We start from the raw sequence: 23,672 nt of genomic DNA, 5'->3' as shown, positions 1-23,672 counted from the left end.
ATGATGAAATGCAAAAAAAAAAAGGTTACATTTGAGTCACATTTGCTTGATTAATCCAGTCATGATGTTTCACATCTCAATGCACATTAGCTATTGAGTTTACTTCAAATCGTTCACAAAAGCAGGAGGCACTCTTGTGCAAAAGCACAGACAAGAAGAGAATCAGACTCATTGATTAGCCACAAAGAATGACATAAACGAGAAATAAACTTTGAACACAACATTTTTGGACCAACAAGACCCATGTGGAAGTGTTGAAGAGTTGCATGATATGATATGAACCACTAAAGTCATGGTATCTCATGGACATTGTAGTATCGGATGTGACCTAAAGAGAACGCTGGTCCGCATCAAACAGGGGAAGATGAATGCGCCCGAAGTGGACCAGAATTAAATTGTCTGGTTCTTGCCAGAGTGCAGATGAGTGTTCCCAAAGGGGACTATCTGAGAAATGAATTCTGCTGGGGCTAGACCAGAGGTCAAGCCCTTGAGATACATAACACAAGAAAAGATGTGGGAAAAAAAATGGAAAAATAAAACACCTGAAGTATCGCATCTCAATTATTGAGCATAGCAGGTTGGAAAATTGGCTAAGTATGAAAATAATATCCCGGAGAGGTTGAGTCAGAAGTGGAGATAAGAAGGGATTTGCCCCTGCTTTGAAAGGCTGAAGGTAAAAAAAACAAAAACACATGAATAACCTCTCACATTTAAGTCAGCATTAAAACACTGAGAGAATATAGAGAAAACAACAATATCTGTGATTCCCAGGTCTTTGAACAGCACCGCATGCAAGGACAGTACAACTGTGGAGAGGATTATTCTATATAATAATTGCTGACCGATGAAAAGCTGGTTCAGATTAAAACCCATGCTGGGACCTTTCTGTGTTGAGTTTGCACCTTGGTAAGTTTTCTCCGAGTAATCTGGCCTGCCAAAACAATGCAAAGACATTCATGCTTGGTTTATCCAGTGTTTCCCAAAGTATGGCAGGAAGAGCTTTGAATAATGGTTTGTTTATTGTTATTATTAACAACAACAACAATAATAATAATGATAAGCTACTTCACCACAGAGCTCGATATAAACCTTTATAAGGTTATATATCCCACAGACGCCGGAGTGTTTGCTCTGAAATATGGCCGAAAGAAATCCCACATTGAACAGAAGCTGTTTGAAGCCATTTTTGTTTTTAGCGTGTGAAGTTGTAAACCAAATTAAACAGCGAGAATCAACTCACTGTAAGCATTCTTTGAGATATAGTTTTTTCCACTAAAGGCCTACGGGTTAATTTTTTACCCGTTTAATCTGCAGATGGCTTCAAAGTGAGGGTTGATTGACTGATTTATAATTGATCTCATGGGCTTTTATAATATATATAAACAAATACATAAAAAAAAAAAAAAAACATTTAAAAACAATGAAATCTGCAGAGTAGGAAAGTCATAAAAGCAGCCACATTGAAATGGAGGATTACCTCATTAAAAGGGGCAAACTCATTAAAAATCTACAGGCAACAATCTAAGTCAATCTCTCTGATGGAGTAATACTTTGAGGCGGAGCACGTTCAGCAAGAGGTAATTTGGGAGTAGGAGCGTTTCTGAGTCTTTCAAGTTCGACTTTCATCAAAGGCTGATTCCTGCTTTTTGCCAGTCATGTCAGTAATGTAGCAAAGATAGTTTCTTTTCTCACATTTTATTTGTTTTCTCCATATCTGGATTAAAAATGTTGAAGAGCAGTCGCGGGGAGTGCAAGTTGTTCTGTACCGTGAGTCACCAAGCGGCGCAACATTTTGCAAACGATATCGTGGCCAGTGTTACGCAACATTGTGTGACTGTGTTTGCGACGATCCCAAGAGATTAGGCAGAGGATTATCAAGGTGAGTCTTGGAGGCTTTTCATGAGGTGACCAATCAAGTCGAAGATTAACACCAATGAGGAAAAGAAGAGGGAAACGTTTAAATATTGCTGGAAAAAGGTGACATGGCTAATGTTTTCAGAACCCCCACAAAATGCAACAGTTAAGCCCAATTGACATGACAACGCTTCAAGAGAAAATGCATTGTTTTTGTCAATTTCACACAGAAACAGCAGAATTACTGCAAAATGGTGTCGTGAGCATGTTCAGCCACGTGTGGGTGTTGCTGTGTATACAGAGTTTGCAAAAAGTTGCATTTTCCCCTCATTGCTACGGAGACTGGGTCGGACCCTCAACAAAAATAGGCAGAATGGATATTGAAAAAGGGTTATTGTAAGAAATTGCAAAAATGAGAGAAAGAAACAGTAGAACATTTTTAAAACTGTAAAAAAAATATTTTTTTAATCAAATGATCATAACACTTAAAATAGCTGAAACAGATAAAACAGCTTAAAGAAGGGGATGCAAAAAAGCAGAAAATATATAACAATATCTAATTTTCAAAATTTTACATATAAATCTTTATAAATACAATCCAGAATATGAATAGCAAAACTACATATCCAACTGTTTGAGCCGTTTGATCCTCAGTTTAAAGGTTTTAGCTCCAAGCTAGTTAAATGATATTTGGTTTAAAATGGGCGTAAAGCAGCAAACCTCTGGTGTAACGTATTAACTATAGGTTTAAACTCTGGAAAATGACCTTTCCTTGAGCTAATTAAAATTGTATTATTTACTGTGTCACTCTCTGCTGTTTGGTTAAGACACTCCTTTGCGCCTGTCTTTGTCATTCTTTAAAATGTTGCTGTCCTGTTAAAAAGTTTGGACTATTTTCAATTATGAATTATGGATGCCTTTCATTATTAATGCACAGGCATAAAATGCATTATTCAAAATCCTGATGCCCGTTTACAAAATTAAAGCTTCAGCGGAGCAATGATGTTTTGTGCAGTTCAACTGCCGGTAGCGGGGATTCTGGGTAGCGGTGGCTTCTGCCGCCTGTTAAAAAAAAAAAAAGACGGTCTTTTCCTTCTTCCCTCACATGAACCTGCCTAACGCCACAAGCTCTTTTAATGAGCTAACCCTTCCCCTCTGAATTATCTCCACTCTTATGGCCCACAAGTGGTGTCAATAGTGTGATGGGAAGACATCTCTCTCGGGTGCTTTAATGAACAGACCGGACAGCGCTCTTACATTTTAGAGACCACAGGGGCAAACCCAAGGACAAACACAATGCAGCCCCCACCAGCCAGTAAATCCGACAACGGAAGAATTCCGTCGTGATTTACACACACCGAGGTGAGATTATTGCTTTTGGAGGCCGGGGCAGAGAGGGGCTTACATGTGGACTGCTGGAGCCGTCAGCAGCGGGGTCAGGAGTGGAGAGACGTGACGTGTAGGGCGCCTTTAATGAAAGCGCAGCTTTAACAAGAACCTCGGCCATTTAGACATGTTGGCCCAAATAGGTGATCTTCTTCAATCGGAAGCGCTGCACAAGTTCAGGCTGGGCCGTTAACAAGCACATTGTGAGGCGGCAGCATCACACAGCTTCTCTCCAGCTGAACTTGTGGCGCAGACATTAGTCGTTACTTTAAATTAACTCTGCTGTTATCAGTGGGGAAGCTATCAGGAGGCCACAATGGCACACAGTCATTCAGGGAGCTCCAACTTCAAATGGAAAAATACTAACGTGGGAGAGGAATGCAGGTTCTCCTGGAAACCTTGTCGTACGTTTGGTATATAGAGGGTTTGGCGGATCGTGCATTTGTCTGTTCACATACAAGGAAAGGTACTAGGGATGTTTTTTCTCGACAACACTAAAAATGTTGTCCTTAACAAAATGCCATCACAGTACATAAATGTTTTTTATTTTTCATCTCTTTTCACGATAATTATCTGTAAATATGCCATTCCAGATCATCACTGGTCTCTCCTCCCGCATGCTGCGATAGAAACCTCCAATGCAAAAGGAAAAAAGGCTGCCATATAGGTGGTTTGACCTTGACCCGTTGATACAGCTCAGATAGGAGCGCTCCAACAGCGGGAGACTTGCTGCAGGCAAAAGTGAAGAAGAAGAAAAAGATGGCACACAATTTAACAGCATGAGACGGTGTTGATCTGAGGGCTCACAATGGGCTTTGCCAAAGTCAGATGACCTTTTGATGAACAGAGAGAGAGAGCGAGCGAGCGAGCGAGAGAGAGAGACTGTCTGTCTCTCTTTGAATCTGTCCGATTTGTCAATGTGTAGAATAATTTGCCGAAGCAAACTGGAATCAGCAAAAGTCATCTCAAAATTTGTCCAAGTAGGTTTAAAAAAGAAATCTGCTGATCTTTAAAACTGTGTACACGTAATAAGATTTTATCAACGTTTATGAATATATTCAAAGTCCAAAAGTCTACTTATTTGGCTGCAAGTGTCAAAAATAGAACAGAAGGCATGAGATTGACTTTTCCTGCCTTCCTTCTTTTTTTTTCTTTCTTTTTTTTGAGCAGTGGGAATTGTATGGACGAGCTGGAACCAGCAGACGGCGGTTGAACGACATCACGGATGCCGACTGCCTTTGAACCTAAGTGAAGAGGAAGAAGAAGGGAAACGATCATCAGGGATGAAAAAGGTGCTGATAAGAGAGAGGGGGAAACGGTCACCAGGGACGACGAGATCGGTCGATAGATTGAACCAGCAGATGGCGGTAATGCAACTTTCTAGACGCAAACAGCCGTTATAGCGAGAAGACAGACCAGACAACTCGCCATACCAACTGACAAAGTTTCATCTGTTCGTCACCAGACTTGACGAGTCAGTGCGAGTTCTTCATTGTTCTCCCTTTTCGCAGAAATAAACTTGCGAAACTTCAGTCGACATCAGAAGCTTTTGTTGTACTCACAAAAAGGCACAACTCCCTTTTCTTCGTTTGGCAACTTTAGTTGCCCCGGAGCTGCATATTTTTTTTTGATGTTCTCTCGCCCCAGCAGCCAGCAACCAGAGTTACATTAGTCAGCAAACCAGTGTCACTTCCAACTTAGGTTCTTAAAAGAAGACAATTTGTAAATATTGCATTCACAAATCGTCAATACAAAATAAACGACAACATTTCCAGGTTGCAACACTTAAGTTATTGGCCTTTGCACAGCAACTTTGAGACGTTCAATCCTGGGGAAGACGGCACATTAAACCAGCAGTGTCTGGAATCAACTTTAAAATGCGGTGCGCAGGGTTAATCGGATGTTCCTTCTGACAAACAATCGAACATCAAACGTGCCGCATGCCAAGCCCTGACTGCATCCCTCCTTTGCTTCCTGTTACTCTTCGTGACATGTTGGTATTCAGCCCGAGCTCCATCAGAGGACAAAGAGCGAGCAAGTGAGCATGATGGATCGTGGGGGGGGGGGGGACTTTGCAGGACAGTAGGAACGTCCTGTCCGTTTCCTCAGTCTAAATTACAAAGAGCGACGGTTCATGTCCACCGGTTCAGACGTCATAAATCCCCTCCATTTTCCAAATTAAACTCGGTTGCCAACAGGATTGTACACTTAAGAGAAAATAAAGCTTTTTCTCTGCAGGTAATAGAAGCACAGCTGGAACAACAGGGCTTAAAATGCACAGTACAACTAAATGCAGCAATTAAAAGTCTCAGCGGTAACAGGGTGTGCTTCCTGAAACACAAAGTTCTGAATGCAAACCCTCCTAAACTTGTATTCAGCGTCTGAGGGAGCTCCTTTTATTCCCATTTCCAGTCACATCTAAAACAGACTGTCCCAAGTTTGTGCACGCCGTCAAGAGTATTGGACGTTAACCACTCAAACCATTGACAAACCAGCAGAGCTCCTTTTCATTTGTTCACTCTTTGCTTTGGTCAAGTGCTGAAACGGTCTGAAAAAGCAAAAAAACAAAGTTCTGAAGTTGGTCTTCGATTACACTCTTTTTTGAACGAGTGGTGAAACATCTGTGATTTTTGATTGCCGTGAACGAAAAGCAAAAAAGATTTAAAATGCAAGCAAGAATCACCGGCACCCAAGAATTATAAGTAGTTTCAAATGTTCTTCCTGCCCTGGCGCAGATGCTTGAAAAGCACCAACTCTAAAGATGACAAGGAAATCAGCAGAGGCCCTGGAAAAACTGTCAAGTTTGAAGACTGAACTGGGATAAAAAGCTTTGTGTAAATTTAGCAGTGGTGTTAGAGAACATGCATAAGACAACTTCAGGATTGCATTGACTTTGTATTAAAATTCAATTGTGTGGTGTGATTTGTTAGTTGCAGAACTTACTTTAAAGGAGGTTCCCCCTCGAAATGCCGAATATTGCAATACTTTTTTACTGTCTTAAGTGACGAAACCACATGAAGGCAATGTTTAGAGGTTTAGAGTGACAATGTGCCATTTTTGTGCTTCAAGAACAGTTTTTAAAACAATGTTTACAACAGGAACGCTAAAAACGAGTTGGCATGTCAGGCTTCTGCTTACAGTATCAATGTATTTCTAGACCACCTGAAAGTTTTCCTTTTGGAACTTTGTGATCTAATGTGAACCGAACTTTAAGGTTACAATTTACGGATAAAAGGTGTAAAAACATCCCTTGTTAAAAGATATTTTTACCACTTGATGGAACATCAGTGGTAATATGGCCCTGCTTCGGACGGTGGTGTAACTTCCTGCTTTAATGCCATCTTGCAATTTTTATGGGAAATGTGCAATTAAACCAGTCTGCTGGGCGTCTCATGGAGTGGATGACGGCTAATAATTTCTTGCAATATCACACAGCCTGCTGCTGCGGCTGGCAGGGAACAACACCGACATGCGGAACACCTTCAAACTCCCACAAACCGTTTTTCTTTTCTTTTCCAAAACCCATTTATTCACCTATTTGAGCACAGTTCACAATTTGTTTTTACTCCGTCAGTCTCTGTGACTGTGTGTTAAAGGCAGCGGGCAACAAGACATGCCCAGAAAGTCTCACACACACACAAAAAGAAGAGAAAACAACTGAAAAGAAGAAGGCTGCCTGGAAATAATAGGAAAAAAAACAAAAAAAAAAACATAACAGCATTCAGGAGACTTTACAGGAGTTCATTTAATCCCAAGGATTTTAGGGAGGGGAAGGGAGCTGTAGAAGGAAGAGCTTGTACAAACACTTCACTGTACATACAGATTTACATTATGTGGCCATGTGATGTTCTGTCTTGCAGGGGGAGGCGCGCTCTGGAGGTGGTGCACTGGGGGAAGGGGGGGGGGGGAGAGAGACCGCGTCCCGACTCCACTGCTGCGTTGTGCTAGTATCTCAGCAACAACCGGTGGTGAATAAGGCCTACAGAGCTGAGTTAAGAGGAAAATTTAAATAAAAAAAAAAAAACCTACTGTTAAGATGGACATGGACTTCTACGTCTGACAAGCGGACGAACGGTTTGGAATGCAGACTGCGGTGTAGGCCGGCCGGACGCTTGCGCTGGATGCTAGCTGGTCAGGCCGCGGAGCCGAGACACACACGGGAGTAATGGGCCAGAAGTTGCATGAGTCATTTATGCAAAAGGTTAATGAGGTGGCACGTCGGGAGGGAGGGAGGGGGGATGAGAGCGACGTTTCAGCGAGTGTCCATTGATTTTTGTAAAACTTTGTTCTGATATTAAAATCAAAAGTTGTGAAAATAAAATGAAAGTATATATATCTATATATAACTCTTTCAAGTCCGTTTTTCACCCCTGGTACAATTGGTGTCTCTTTTCTCTCATTCCTCCTCGCTCTCGTTCTCCATGTCATCATCCTCTCCGTTGGCTTTGGATTCTGTTCTGCTGTCGCGGTCTTTGTCCACTTCCTCTTGGTCTCCTGCTGTCTCCTCCATTGCCTCCTCGTCTTCCTCCCAGTGCTGACGACACAAATAGAGTTGGTTAACTTATTGGGAAAGCAATGACCATAACACTGATCAGAATGTTCGACACCCCTGCTCTCATGAATCTGTTAGTTACAAACACCTTGTAAAATACATTTAAGGGTCCAAACGCGTCAAAAACACTGGATTAAGTCTACAGCTGCTAATCTTAGATTTTTTTCACCGTGTGGATTTAAGATTAGAATTGAATTTGTGAAATATAATAACTTTATTTATACAGCACTTTCAAAAACTGTTGCACAAAGTGCTTTATAGTAAAACAGTCAAATAGACCATCAGCTCAGCCAACAACTTCAGGTACCAACTCGGTAAGAGAGAGACGGCAGCTCTGTTACAGAAGTGCCAAATAGTAGAACTGGAACTTCTATAGAAACAAGCTTGTCATTTAAGTTTCGTTAAATTCCGCTCACGCCATGTCTTACGCTCAAGACACTTCTGGTGACTTTACTTGAACTGAGCTTTCAGATTCACTACCCGGACAATGAAAACAGACCATTATCGTCCATTAATTATTAACCATCTGCTGTATCCACAAGAGGATCAAGCTGATTCCAGGTCTTTCTGCTGTGCAGTTTAATTGCCCCTTGGGGATAAATAAAAATTCTGATTTCGTGTGTTCATCACGAATCCATCAAACTGCCGAGAGCCCATGCTCAATAAATAGAGCCACTAGTGGGTGCAGTTTGTTTTAGCAATGCAAACAGACATGCGGATAGAACAATACACTATAAACACTAACAATGGAGAACAGGGACATTTGTATGGAAACAGAAGACCAAATTCGATGAGGTGAATATAAAAAAACTACCAAGTCCCAGGAGATTATCAACAGAGTTGTGTCACTCCAGAGGCGGCCATTGTTGCTATTGTCCATCGACTCGCTCGTGTGCAGAAGAACTATTTACTGTGGCTGTGGTGTGAAGTCGCAGCATTTCAGAGAAACATTCCTGTTTACCCGACCGAGTTATTTTCAAAAAGTTCGACTTTTGGGTCAGTTTTCCAAAGGTTAGGTCTTCGGTGGCTCCGAGCACCGTTGTCATAGAAACAGACACACAAAATACAATGGAAGCTTTCACGTTCCCTTTGAATCAGCCTGATCCGACTCATTTATGTTGGCTCTGCGTTGAAAAGGATCTTTTTGACTGATCTGTCAAACTTACGTCAGAGTCTTCGTCGGGGAGTCCATCTCCAGAGGCCTCGTCTTCGTCAGATGATTCTGTTAAAAGATCAAAAAGAAGCTTAAAAATCTAAACCCCTCATTACATCTTCACAGGTCTAGGACTTGAGGGAAGTTGATCTCAGAGGTTGACTGAAGGTTATAAATCCATGAGTGTGACCTGTATGATGCAGCCTCTCTACAGGTGCGCCCGCTAGATGTCACCTGCTGCTGCTGACTGACATTTCTGTGCCTCAGTCGAACGAATATACACTATATTGTGAAGCGTATTTGTTCACCTCTCCTAAGCATTGAATTCAAGTGTCCTAATCACTTTCCTGGTCACAAGGTGTATAAAATCCATACACCTTCACATGCCAACTATTTGACAAAATTAGTCAAAGAATGTGTCGCTTTCAGGAACTTAGTGCATTCCAATATGGTGCAGTGATAGGATGCCACATGTGCAACAAGCCCTGCTGGAATTGTGGTGTGGGCTTGGTTTTCAGGAGCTGGGCTCAACCCCTTATTCCCATTGAAAGGAACTGACATTTTCAGGATAAGACTGTTCCAACATGACTGCACAGCACTGCTCACAGGCAATGTCCATCAGGACACGGAGGAGCCATTTTGGTGTTGAAGGTCTTAACTGGAATGTACCTGATGAGTTTAAAACAAGAGGCCAACGGGGAGGTGGTGTGTTGTCCTGCCAGGATATCGACTCACAGGATCAAACTTGTGCTTCCCGCACATCATTAGCCTGTCTTTCATCAACTTTCACTCTTCTTTGTTCAATGAACCCTCGCATCCTCAACCTCAGTGTGTATGTGGCTGGGGGCTATTAGGACTCAAGGTGCAGGTTAATTATTCCATGAAAGCCAATTTTCTATGTGGTTCAATAAAGCGTTTTACACAGTACCATAATGAGAAATGAAAGTGAACAGAGCAGGGCCTTGTTGTTCCCCCTCAAAGGGGGTCTGAATGCTACCCGTCAGGTTGCCAGGCAACAGGAGTTGTGGTTTTTTTTCCCCTTCACCCCACAACGTGCGGTGCATCACTAAAAGTGGCTGCTGTTGACGGGTAACGGTGTGGAAGTTGTGGAGACGGCCCCCAATGACTTTGACAAGATAATGAATGGGAGTCAGAGCAACAGGAAGGAGGAACAATCAGATGCTCCTGTGTTCGTGTTCCGACACTGCCACAGGTGCCGTGGTGGCACTTTTTGTTTAAAGAACTTTCTGAGCAGTGTGTGGAAGCTCCAATGCCGAGCACGTTAGAAGAACTATTGAAGGGTCGGGACGACGTATTTTCAAAGAGTCCACGTGTAAAGGAGGACAGTCTGTAACCGGCAGCTTGACAACTGAATGTAGACAGACTGAGGAAGGAGACTCACCCTCTTCATACACCAGCTTTGCTGTGTGGTCAACATCTGTTCCTGTGTTGCTGTCACTTGTCGCCACCTGGTGGATAAAATATAAAAAGCACAATCAACGTGGGGATTATGTGATATTTCTCTTCGAATCTCTACATTCCCCTCATTTTGCTCGACTGACGAGCTCAGATTTGCATCCTATTATAAAGACATAACAATAATGTACCGACAATAAGTGTAGAAAGCATTTAAATACCTTTTCACTCAGTTTCTGTCTTCGTCTTTACTTTTTTAAGTGTCAGTGCCAGATGTTTGAAATCCACAGACATTGTAGGACAATAGTGCTGCAGTAATTAGGTCTACAGTCAAACCAGGTACTTAACAAAATTCTGCCTGACATAACCAGCTCTACCTGGCATGGTGTGTATCCACCTTTGTTTGTGTGGAGGTTAGTTTCTAGCTACACACAACACACAAACTGCGTGTTTTTACACATTAATAAAAGCCCCAACTTGCATACACCCTTTGAAACGTAAAAAAAATAAAGATCCTGACAAACTCCAGTCTATTGACTGTTTCTTCCCTTCTTTGTTTTGTTGCACAGGTCAAGGAACACAGTTCAAAAATTCAATTAGATGAGTTCCATCAGCACATTTGTACAAAAGCAAAATAACTTTTTATAAAGACAATGCATGTTCTAATAATTACAATAGAGGATGATCTAACTTGCGTGCAACCATCAAATGTTTGATTATCAATCAATACAAATCAGTTTGTTATATATTCTTCAAAATGTGAGATGTACACTACACATATTTAAAGCTGGTGTCAAACAGCAGGAGTTGATTTCAAGGTGTTGTGGGGGGGGGGTTAAAAGCTTTTAAACAGACAGTGGTCATCATGTCTCGACTCTGTTTACTCTTTGATTTCAAACAGGAGGAGGAGATGTGTGAAAAATGTATGAAACTAACACCAAGCCTGGAGGCAGACCGAGCACCCGTGGAGCAATTTGCATACATTTGTACTTTCAGCTCAATTTGAGCCTCTATCATTTTGTGCAGACATGGTGCACTTTGACACCAAGGGTGCATTTGGGAGGCTTTTCAGGAAGCATTGAAGTGCATCGATTTCGAGTATTCAAGGTGACGTAATGGCACCTACCTGTGTGATAAGAAGGTTGAGCTTCCCATGCAGCTTGGTCAACTTGTGGAACATCCGAACTCTGCTCTCGATCAGGTGATAGAGGACACCCAGCTGGTTGACCAGGTCCGGTAGCTGTTTGATGCATGATCAGTTGAAGATGAAAACATCTCGGTGGAAAAATGACGGCACAAATGAGGGAGCCACTTCATAATGAGCGCCCCCACTCAATAACCATGGCGCTAATACGACGTAAACAAGAGGCTTGCTGTGACACAGTCGCTCACATTTAGGAACGCCAACTCTTATGTAAAATTGGAAAAGTCAGGTAAGAAAAAAATAAAAAATCAAGCTTGAAATGTTTTCACGACTTTGGCTCAATCAGGGATCAATAAGGGATGAGAATCAGGGGAACACCGAAAAAAATGACAATGGCCAAAAATCTGGGCCTAGGATACATCCGAATAAATGAAATAAAATTGATTTCTCAGCGGTGTGCTGCAGGGCACTACTGTGTCACTCAATGAAATTGTTCAGAAATGCTGACAATGCAGGGGAACTTTTAACTTTTGAATTACGTGTCCTCTCAAATGGAGAGCTGCGATACTGTGGAAGAGGCGACGCTCCGTTTACGACACCAGAGAGGTTGAAGAGTAGTTACTGGGGCTGTATAGCAGCATTACTTATGAGATTGTAATCATGGGTTAAGATATTTAAAACAAAGACAAATTTAAAGATTCCCGAGGGCACGTCTTTTTAGTGCAGCAAATTAAGTCGCCTATGAGGGAATTAATTTTAAGCGAAAGATGTGCAATAAAGATTCCGACAGAATTTTTACAACATGGTCAAAAATGACAAATGACAGCAGAGCACAACCTCTGGATGCAATATATCAAAGCAGATCTATAAAAACATTATTAGAAGATGTTAACATAAAGAAAAATGTTAAAATCCATTCAATCTTATTTATATATTGTTCAGTAAGGTTTCATGTTCAAGGTGACACGGATGAGTCTTTGTCACTCATAATGATAATATGTCACACAATAATATTTCAGTTTATTCTGATTTGTTATGTAATCTGTTCAATGAACAAACAGCAAGCCAATGAGGATGGTGTGTAATGCACCGTATGTTGCCAGAGAGGCGTCACAGGAGTATAAGACAAGTAATCAGCAGCCAACAATACAACGGTGAAGTCAAAGCAAAATACACACAAAGCATCAAGTAAATGTCACACTAGAGTAGTGAAAACCACAGGTGAAGTATTCCAGATTGTTGCCTCGTGTCTTTCTGTAGGTGAACTCACCGATGCCAAGTATGATGTGTGATGCATGAGCACCGCCTTGAGCCATCGGACCATTAGAACTGCCCTGTAGGGGGGAGACCAAAGGGGACGCTGTCAAGCAACGAACAAACAGTTGCATAGACATGTCAGCGGTAGGTGCGGATTTTTTTAAATAATCTAACTGGAATAAACAGCAGCAGATCCAATGCCACGGGCTAATTGGCCACTATTTTCTAATGCGAACAGCACAAGCATAATAATAGCTCTGAGATGATTTAAGTGTTTACTTACATAAAAGGGTGTCCTTGGAGCCTGTTTGTGAGCTGCACAGGAGACACAGCAGTGAGTAAAAAAACACCACAAACACTGATCATGCTTCAGCATATCCCCAGAGGTTACTGAATCCGAATGGAGCGAGGCGTCTGGAAACACGTTTTTAATGCTGAATTCTTATACTTACTTCTTCCACTAAAGGCAGAACAGCAGGGAGGGGTAACCGTGCGACTGTCTTCTTTATGACCATGTCTTTTCTAGTTTGAAAAACTTTCTGTTGGGGAAGACAAATTCAAACTGAATTAGTCTCAAACTTCTGCATCTCAGTAAACTATTTTGCTGGTGTCACATAAACATGATATCTGCTCTCGGCATGCCAACCGAAGAACGTACATTTAGGATGTTGGCGTCGTTGCTCTCCAGGCCCTGCACCAGCAGCACCGCAAAATTGTCCGTCTGTAATGAGGCCGTTACTTTCGGGGCTCCTTTCTCTGCGGGGGCCGTGGACAGATCGATCTCGCCCAGTCGCTCCGCTATTGACATCTACAGAGAAACGATTTCAGTTATTTACAACCGCAGCACATCATTCAACTGTTGATAGAACATCTTGGTTAAAGAGAAAACATGTTTATAGTTGATCATTTTATTATTTTGGACTTTGAGGGCCCCTCAGTTCATACAAGCTGCTTATTGTGACAAGAACTGAGTGATGAGTTGTCATCAATTAAAAGCATTTGTCAAAAGGTATATTGAGGAAACAATTTATTTCTCTGCTTTGTATCTGGTGTTGGCTGTTGTACGAAGTCGATGCAGCTTCAGGGGCAAACTGTGATGATGCTGTTAACCTTAATTCCACGCCAAAATACAAGACACGGCCATATTGCATCATTTTGTCTGACTGCCGTTCACCACCATGTCATTTGTAACTCACCAGAAATGTGGGCGGAGCGCATTAAGGTCAATAAAACAATATAACACACCCCCAGGCTGGAAGGCTACGGAGAATATCCGTCCAATTTTGATCAAATCAAAAAACGTGGACATCGTTTCGAGTTTTCAAAATATTGAGGCGCTTATGTTTTGACACCAGCGTCTTTGCTGTTCCTGTAAGCGGAGCTGACAGATTTAAGGAATTATTGACACAAGTTGATCTCTTTTTTTGTGTGAAGAATTTATGCATACATGATTCCTTTACTCTAAACATGTCGTTCAATTTTCAATTATAAAAGGAGAATATATTTAAAATTGGTTTATTCGTTTCACTGAAACTCAAGTGAACTGTTGGAAAAAAAGAAAAAGAAAAAACGCAATTTTTTTCACTTCTGTTTCAGAAGAGAATACGACCTGTCAATTTAGTTGCGTCCCTTAGATCACTTGTATCTCATTACAGCTAGTTAAGACTGCTCATCACTATTTAGAAACAGCAGTAAACACAATTTCACTCATTAAGATGTTTTGGGATCGCAGCCAAAAAGCAGCCAGACTCATCAGGGTGACGAACACGGCAACCTGGTGTCAGGTGTGTCGACGAGCCTTACCTCTTTGGTGTCGGTGTCTTTTTTCCTCTTCTCTGATCCTTTGAGGGCTCCTTTCACTGGGGCTTGGTGACCAGGAAGTCCAGGTATCAGCACTTTGCTCTTGTCATTAACCACTGGCGTTTTCACCTGGAAGAAGATTATTTCAGTATTTTTACGCCTGCGAAAACAGTGCAGAGTCAAGGGATGAATGCACCATGCAGCAAGTCTTCGGCCCTCATACCTTGGAGACTGTGGTGTCCATGGAAAGGGACAAGCTGGTCTGAACATCCCTGGTGAAACACACGTGCCGCTCTGCTGTGTTGACCTCCTGTGCAAGTGGGAGAGAAAATGGGAAAAACAGGATGGCTGCTGAGCTGAGGCTTTGACCAACACTGGTATTACACAGCAGGGTGTCCCCACACACTATCAAGACAATTACTGCTGTCAAAGCAAAAAAAAAAAAAAAAACACCTGCCCAATACAACAGACAATGGGAGGTTCGTTTCACTGGCTTTGTGTGTACGCACCACTTTCTCCATGACTGGCTGCAGGTGGTTTCCGTAAGCCAGCAGCACTGTCCGGGTGTCAGCCACCAGTGCGGCCGCCAGCAGAGGGATCGGCATCGGGGACTCTTTTGTGTCCGACATCTGCACTGAACACGATGGTGACAGGGGCTTCTTACATGGCCTGCAGGGACAAGGGATGAGGTGTGTGACGGGCACAACTGACAGGCCGGGAACAAACACAACTTGACTACTTAATGGAGTTCCAGTTACATTTCAGGTGCGATTTAAGTGAAACTTTGAGCACTCACCCGTTTAAAAAGTGCTCAAAAAGATGCAGCTGTCCGTCTTTACACACCACTGCCAGCCTCACCGCCTGGGGAAAATCAAACCAGAGGGGGAGTAAGATGTTGGTAATATCTGACAAGAGTCGACATCCACAGCAATAAACACGTCTTTTTCAGCACAATATGTTCTTTGGTGTTTTAATGTGCACATGAATAAGACCTTGTTGTGCCACTTCCTTACTATGGAAAAAAGTAAAAGCTCAAACTATTTTTTTTAAACTAAAATCTGACACCACTTGTGCAATACGCCAAGCATGACTGGCCTGTTAAAAACAATTATTGATTTTAATTACCCGACAAAAGCTTAAGACCATTAATCAGGGTCTTAATCTTTCTGTGCTTTTTGACTTTCAACACACTCGTGAAATATCTGCTGCCATCCACAGACACTGTCACAGCAATTCTATGCACCGAAATTTCTCCAACCTCATCTTTGCTGTTGGACGTGACGAGGTCGACGTGTTGTGGCTCGTCCGTCAGTGTGAAGGACACCACTGAATTCTTGTCTTTCCCATCTTCTCGTACTTGCCTGCAATGAGGGCAGACCTGCGTTACCAATGTTGACACTGCGAGCCACGTTATTGCCGGTGACCAACGAGCATCTCCGGCTGCTGCACTCACCAGACGCCGAGCAGTCGATCATGTGCTGCACCCGACAGGAAGTAGAGGCCGTTGCTGTCGGGAGGTCGTGAGGTGGCAAAGCGCAGGGTCGTCACAGCCGTGGAGTGGCCTGTGAATTTCTGCGGAGAAAGGTTGAATGATCATGAGTACACACGAGTTGCTAAAAATGACTGACTGGATGGATGGATGAAAACACTCTCCCTGTCCTGGAACACAGTACTGATCCAAAGACTCACCTTTTCTGAAATTGATACCGAAAAGAAAAAGACAATGACAGATCTTTTGGCTCAACTGTCACCATTGACCCCAAGCTCTTGCTTGGCCTCAAAAATAATATTATATATCAATGACCAACTAAAAATGTCTGAACTTCAATAAACGATCATCAGAAATAATCATACGTAGCTTTTTTGTGCAATCGTATATAGCTAAGTCATGTGAGCTCTCTACTTCAAGGAAGTGTGGCATTGATGTGCCTCTTCACAGAGGTCCCCTTGTGTCCTGAAGAGTCGTATCTACCACTCGCTGCCAGCAGCTGCTTATGTTCAGTGTTTCCATTTTTTGCAGCCACATGTCAAGAAAGGTCACACTGAGCTACAAGTTTGGCCTGAACATGGACCAGATGAACCATTAATTTAATTTGTGAATGCATAGATAAGCTTAACGATGCAACACTCACCCTGTAAACCTCCTTGGTGTCCAAGTCCCACATCTTGATGATGTGTCCAGCCGACAGCAGCAGTTTTCCATCAGGGCTCACACACAGACTGGTCACTGCTGCGCGGTCCGCCTTCCACTTACTGTACAACACAACAGCAAAACAATATCAACACCAGCTGAAGATGCCACAATTTCCAGCGAGGTATTCTCATGTCATTCCACCTCAACTTTTGGTGACACTTTCCCCTGCATTCACGACGAGCCACAAACGGGCAGCGGTGAGATTCAACTCGGGACTCACGGCGACATTAACGTCGGCGAGTGCAGCAGTTTACTGTGCCGCAACGCAACACTAAAGTCTGTGTCAATTTGAAGTCATTTTAGGGTTGGCCAAGAGTGATGTGGAGGACATTGAAGTGGCAGTTCGTGACTTTTTAGCAGAGCCTGAAAGCTGCTTTTAAGCAGACAAAAAGAAACGATTGGGGGGGGGTGTTCAATAGTGCTTTAAGAAAAACACGCCACTGTTGTCTGGTTGATATGTTCTGCTCAGAGTGTCAGCGTTAACTGTGTGCAACTTGATGACCACGTCAGGCACATGGGGACAATTTATCTCCTCCTACTCAGTTTTCCTGTATAAATTTCTCTGTTGTATTCTGCAGTAAACTGTACTCCAGAGGCACAGACAGATAGAATGTCAACACTTTAACAAACAATGATTTTCCTAGCGATTTCAGATAATTAACATTAGGTGACCGTGCAGCGATACTCTAAAAAGTTAAGTTGCTTGTGCAGAGAAACATGCAAATACATCCACTTCAGACTTCTCAAGATAAAATAAAAAAATGTTCATCATTTATGCGTCATAGTAGATAATATGCGCTTTGCACCACCAGTATAATTGTCTATTTTACAACAAACAACTTAACATATTTCCAAAGAACATTTGAGGGAGACATTTTTTTTAAATGCAACATGAAATATGTGGTTTTGGCACAAACGGTTAAATTCAGAACAAAAAAAAACTTTCATTTACAGTTTAGTAAAGTTTGATTACATTTTCAGCTTTATTTTGTAGCATTTTAGACATGACATTTTAGGAATGAGTAAAAGTACTTTATTAATCCCAGAGAGAAATTCCTTTAAGCATGGCTCCACAGAATAGAAAATAGAATGTCACATAAGACAGAATAAAAACAACATTTTATGTACGAGGTTTAAAAAAAAAAGCGAAAACTACTTACAAGGAGTTTTAGGATTTTAACCACAGGAAGGAAGGACATTCCAGCCTTTTTGATCTCTTTCCTAAGTTTTGTTTTATCTCCATTTTGGAAATGCTCGTCACTTCACCCCCCCCCCCATTCAGTTATTGTGCCTTTTTTTATCCACGTGGTGAGTCATTGTGAAAATGACTCAGGTGTGTATATAAAATTAAATACAATGTTTGTTTAGTTATAATTCAGTGGAAGCTTCAGGGAAACACTGCAAAAGGGGCACAGAGTCACAAGTTGCAGACCCCTGGTGAAGTTTCTGATTGAGGAGATGAGGAAATCATTACAACACCGCCACCCAGAGGCTGACCAAGAGTATTTTTTTTCCAGACAACACCCCCCCACCTTAAAACTCAGCAAGCGTGCACATGGGTTGCTTCTCAAGACAGTCTGAATATGTTCGGCCGCAAGACGTTTTGGTGAAGCTGCAGCTGAGAAATGTTTCCATAAGATCGTCAAAAAACCCTCTATTGTTAAACACTGATTTTGAAGGATGTCTGTCAGTCGTGTCAAAGCGGGTTTTTCACCTTCATGTGGCTACTAATCATGTGCTGCATAATCCGAGTGCAGCACAACAGAAATATTATACATATTTTTATCAGCCTGCAGGTTCAGGCTCCGTCGGGCTGAGTGGAGTTCGTAAAGCTGCTGTGGCTTTAAAGAAAATATACTTGGACCTTTGTAGTTTTTGCACGTTTCACATTGAGAGGTATCCTAAATCAGGTCCTGACCAACACTCCCTCGCGCCTACACCACTGTACACAGGGCTCCTTGACTGATGGTGTTGCCCACAGAGCAGCATATCCATATATACATTAAAAAGGAGCGCAATGAACGGTAAATAAGTTAACAGTGGCACAGCAAAGACGATACATTTTATGGCGTGGGGCTTATCAACTGTCGAGCTGCAAATAACAAGAAACTGATGAAAACAAGGAGGGGTCAGAGCAAGTGGCTTTATTACAATCAATGTTAAAGGTTCCCACTGAATTGACTATCTTAAGGTCAGCAGAATGACACTAAAAGGTTGCTCACATGGATGCAAAGTCGATTTCACCGTCAAAACGTGTCAAGTCACAGACTGAGGGTCACTAACTAACGGCTCTGCTACAATGAATAAACTAGTCAGCTGTGTAATTAACATTTTGAAAGAATGTTTGCATTTCTGTATTCTGACCAGATCCACACACAGGGACTGGAAAATGTTGACACAAAGCCAGTGGCTGAGTGCTTGTTGTTCTCAGTGATATCATAGAAAGTGCAGCAAACTTGCAAATACCCATGAATAACATCTTCAGCTCCTTAGTCGTTTCTCATATTGACACCTGGTGTTAACCAAGGACATTTCCAAATTATTAAAAGGAAATAAATAAATCTTCCTGAACTTCTGTTTAAGCCCAACACAAGCTCTGCCCCCACACACAGCTGCAGCCATGCTATGCCATAAAGCCTGAAACATCTCAGTTAATGAAGAGGCTGGAAGTCGTGACGCGGTCAAAACAAACATCGCCCACTGCAGGGAAGAGCAGGACGAAGGCTCGACCGCCTCGCCTCTTCAGCTGAATTACACCCACCGAGGGGGAGATATAAACTCTCTTTCTCCTACAGTAATTAAAAGCTATTTCACCAGCAGACAGGACAAAACACAGCTAAAGTAAATCCACATAAACTCAGATTAGATCATGTGTTTGACTTATGTAGAATTTAAAATTAAAAGGTTTTGATGGAAACAGAGGCCTGCTCGTCTTCATGCACACCTGGTTCAGTATATCTTACAAGAGACAGCACTTTTGGTTGGATAGTAATTTTAAACTTCACTCATTCCTTCCTCTGGATTGTTGATGAAGTTATAGCAAATATATTGCATTTTGTGAGTCTGCAAACACATAAACCTGACCGGATTGAAAGACGTGGTGAGACGGGACAGCCCAATCCTTCCATGGAGGAAAATTAAAAAATTTAACCACTGACACAGGAGGGGATAAATACTTTCTGAATGTCACTGGGCACAATTCTTACAATAACAATATTTATACACAATCAATATGAGGGTTTGACAGAGTCTGCATCCAAGTACTTTTGTTAAATGCCTCAATTCCAACTTGACTCGAGATAGCATTTTAATTCTGGGACAACAGACAATATATTTGGCAAATTCAGCATTTCAAATAGTATCAAACCTATTTACCTTTGCCAACAAAAGTTGGGGTGAAGGTTATGGTTTTAATTTAATTATTGGTTTGCATGTATGCATTTTAACAACTATTTTCAGAAACCATTAACCCAAATTGCATAAAATCTTCAGGGATGATTAATTTATCACCATCCAAGGACCAATTGATTAGATTTTGGGACATTAAATAGAAATGCTGTGATTTCGTCAAAGATGTATGACTTGATTGTTCATGAAACCAGAACACCAAATGAGGTTTGACCAAAAGGAGAAAACGGACCTTCGCGTCTTGCCGGTCTGAAGGTCCCACTCAACAATGTAGGTGTCATCTGAGCCGCTGTATAATAAGCTATCTTCAGGGTGCCACTGCACACAGTTCACTCCCGCGCTGTGGCCGCCATCCTGCCAAAGGAGAGGAAGAATCACAGTGAGCAGCGACAAACTCCATGTGCAGCTGTGAAAATGCTAATAAAGAACATTGTTTTGCAGCTCCAGTCATGTCGAAGTTTTAGTCTGTGAACATTTTTAACTCTTAGTAGTTGAGTATTGATAGCTGCAACATTTCCAACTCTTCCCATCAGGTAATGGACAGAAATATTTACATTTACCAAATAAAATTACAATTCAAATAAAGCTAAAATCAACATTGTTGAACAATTTCATTATATTACTTGTATGACAAAGTTATCTATAACAAAAAAGCTCCTGTATATGATGTATATTTCTCTTTACCACAAGTTCAGGTCAGAGGTCTCTAACCCAGGTGTTGGTAATGATATAATTGTCACATTCAAGTAGGCGAGACCAAAAACACGCAGGACAGGAACTCTTCAGGATTTGACAGGCCTGATTTAGTTACCGTTTTTTAATACAACTTGAAAGTGTTGTGCACCTATGACACGTCACATGGAGTTGTAAAGGCAGAAAAGAAGATTTCGAACTTATTTCTTGAGTGACCCAAATTTTCAGTGAACCCCACTCCACAAAAAAGGTACACCCCATAAAATCAAGTTTTGCAAAGCGTTTTTTATTTGGTGACTGCTGCTTATTTTTCCCATGCTATTGACTTAAACAAAGTAAAAAATAATTTATTGCGTTTTCACTATTCCCAGAAACGCACGCCATAACACCCGTTACAGCCACGACCAAAGGGACACACTTTGCTCAGAAGTACATTTAAACACCAAAATCCTGTTTTGGTACGGGATATAAAAATCGCGGGGAAATTAAACATTTTTCACCTTTTGTTTTATGAGTCTTTATAAGACTTTATATCACTGTTTGATAAAAGACAAATAGTAAATTGTGAGCTTCAAACATGACATCTGTCCGTGTTCTGAATTAGAAGTACTTTATTAATCCCTGGGGGAAATTCGTTTCGGGAAGGTGCTCTATCCATTTACTGGGAGCAGTTTTAAAGTTCAGTGTTTTGCTCAAGGATATTTCAACATACGGAGAGTAATAATTGTAATCGAACCCACGACATTCCAGTTAGGAGGACAACCACTCAACCCACCAAACCACAGACGTTCTATATAATAATCTTGCTCAGGTTCATGCTTGACATCTCATCTTTAATGTATTCCTGCTGCATGTGGTCAACAGGACACCCCAGACTCACCAGGGTGCAGTGCAGTGCCCCTTTCACTGTACTGTAGATGAGCACGGTGCCCGCGGCTGTTCCCATCGCCAACAGATCTGCCTTCTCCTCCACCGGCACCGCCTCCGATTTCCTCTTCTTTCTCTGAGGTCCCTCCTGGAAAACATGTGACACTTGCATTACATTCTGAGTTTTAAATTCCATACAACTGTTTAACACAAGGCTCCAATCAGTTGAAACTGCAGAATCCACAGGTGGGCCAACATCTTCACATTAAGGAAAAACAATCTGAAGTAATAAATGACAAATCCAACAGGTTTCGTGTTCAGTGTCAAAGTAAATGAGGATTTGGGCTTCCATGCCGTCTTGACACTTCACTGTATTCCATCATGTTCAAAGCAGAATGCCTCAGGTCGAGAAGCTACAAGGAGATGTTTGCATAGGTTCATAAGTTACTGTGCTGAAACTCCTAACTGCTTTGCTGGCCAAAACCTTATTGAGCTGGACTTAAATCGGTGGACTGTCACCAAGAGGAATATTCAAGATGGCAGAAACATAAAAAACGAGCAGGCCATGATCAAATACATATGGGCTTCACAACACACTGATGCCAGGATTGTTAATGAGTGTACTCATTTATAAACCAGTTCATCTTGTAGGTTTATGGTTGACATTAATTGTGAACACGAATTCAAAGAGAGGAAAAAAAAGATGGCCCATATCTGTGTGGAATGAAACCTGTGATCTAAAACCGTGAACCTCTTGACTCAAAGTAACGCAAGTACTGACTTATTGCTTTACAACTTAACTGAAAGTGATGTGTAACATAATAAAGACGCATTATTTATTCAAATAACACACTCTGTTGGATGTATATGGGAATACAGTTTATTGTCCACCTTGGGTCAGAATAGTGGACCTCTCCTTTCAGTGTCATGGAAGCACACGTTTTAAACAGCGTCGGTGGGCTAAAGCTCGATCAAATGATGTTAAAAGAGTACGACTCGCCTCAAAAATACCAACAAATACGCATCCCCGCCGATATTGCTCGTATGAGTGTTTGTCAGATTCCACCAACAGATATTAAAATAAAACCCTGCGCGTGCTGCCTTGAACTACCATGTGGGGCTAACATGTGCGTCCTGCGTAGCTCTCGGCTAACGCAGCTAGCCTGCTAACCCGAGTGCGTGACAGCGACGCAAAATGTCCCGGATTAAATTTGAAAATCCGAACACTCCGGAGGGTTGTAAGCGCGTTCATAGGGGGGATTGCAAACGGTTCGGTCCTTGTCGCGTGTGCGCGTGTGTGAATGTACTGCTTCTCGCCCGCCTGGGCCTCGGCTAGCTGCAGACGCTAACAGCAGGGAGATGCCACGGTACATACCTTCACCGTCCGGCATGGTCCCCAAGCTATGCACGTACAAGTGGCACTCAGGTGGGCTGAAGGCACGTATTCTTGGTGGAGCGTCTTGCTGTCCGTGTTCCACACGCGGAGTCTGCCGTCCTGGGCACATAGCGCTAAGTACTGTCGGGATTTCGGGGAGAAAACGCAGGGAAGCTGCAGCGCAGAGCTGCCACCGTCCGCCGCCATTTCTGAACGCTGCGTAAGGCTGCGCGCGAGCGTGCGCGTGGTTTACACCAACCACGTGTGGCTCCTGCTCTGCACATGCGCAGTAACGAGCGGGCGGTCTCCGAGTCACTCGTGTTGCCAGGTGAGGCGTGCTTGTTTTTTGTTTTTTTTATTGACACATTGGGCATCGTAATTGAATATTTATTTATTTCATATTTCATGTTATTTCCTGAGAGAAAAACTTAACGTTGGATCTTAAAAAGTATATTAATCAAGGAGGTTCCTGAGCCATAATAGAAACAACGAGTTGGCGACTCGGGTGCATGACTGCTGTCTTTTTGGCGAAACATCTTTGTGCTTGCTTTAATTTTCAATTATCTTTGCCAT

The 23,672-nt window shown here is 42.2% G+C and overlaps 1 protein-coding gene across 1 annotated transcript; it reads right to left on the bottom strand.

The window, feature by feature from the left end:
• Window positions 1-6,903: 6,903 nt before the first annotated feature.
• On the bottom strand, window positions 6,904-23,306 carry wdr43 (WD repeat domain 43; the record flags this gene model as incomplete). Its single annotated transcript, XM_080512784.1, has 18 exons — window positions 6,904-7,774; window positions 8,959-9,014; window positions 10,348-10,414; window positions 11,488-11,601; window positions 12,776-12,839; window positions 13,046-13,077; window positions 13,215-13,301; window positions 13,421-13,570; window positions 14,566-14,691; window positions 14,786-14,872; window positions 15,072-15,231; window positions 15,359-15,423; window positions 15,821-15,923; window positions 16,016-16,134; window positions 16,695-16,815; window positions 20,397-20,518; window positions 21,738-21,872; window positions 23,100-23,306. 18 exons carry the CDS (start codon window positions 23,304-23,306, stop codon window positions 7,637-7,639), a joined length of 1,953 nt encoding a protein of 650 aa, XP_080368910.1. The 3' UTR covers window positions 6,904-7,636.
• Between the last annotated feature and the right edge of the window lie 366 nt (window positions 23,307-23,672).

The sequence above is a fragment of the Blennius ocellaris genome (genome assembly GCF_963422515.1).
Source record: "Blennius ocellaris genome assembly, chromosome: 17".
Lineage (NCBI taxonomy): Eukaryota > Metazoa > Chordata > Actinopteri > Blenniiformes > Blenniidae > Blennius > Blennius ocellaris.
Note: the sequence above shows the minus strand (reverse complement) of the source record. Positions and strands in the feature narration are given on the sequence as shown.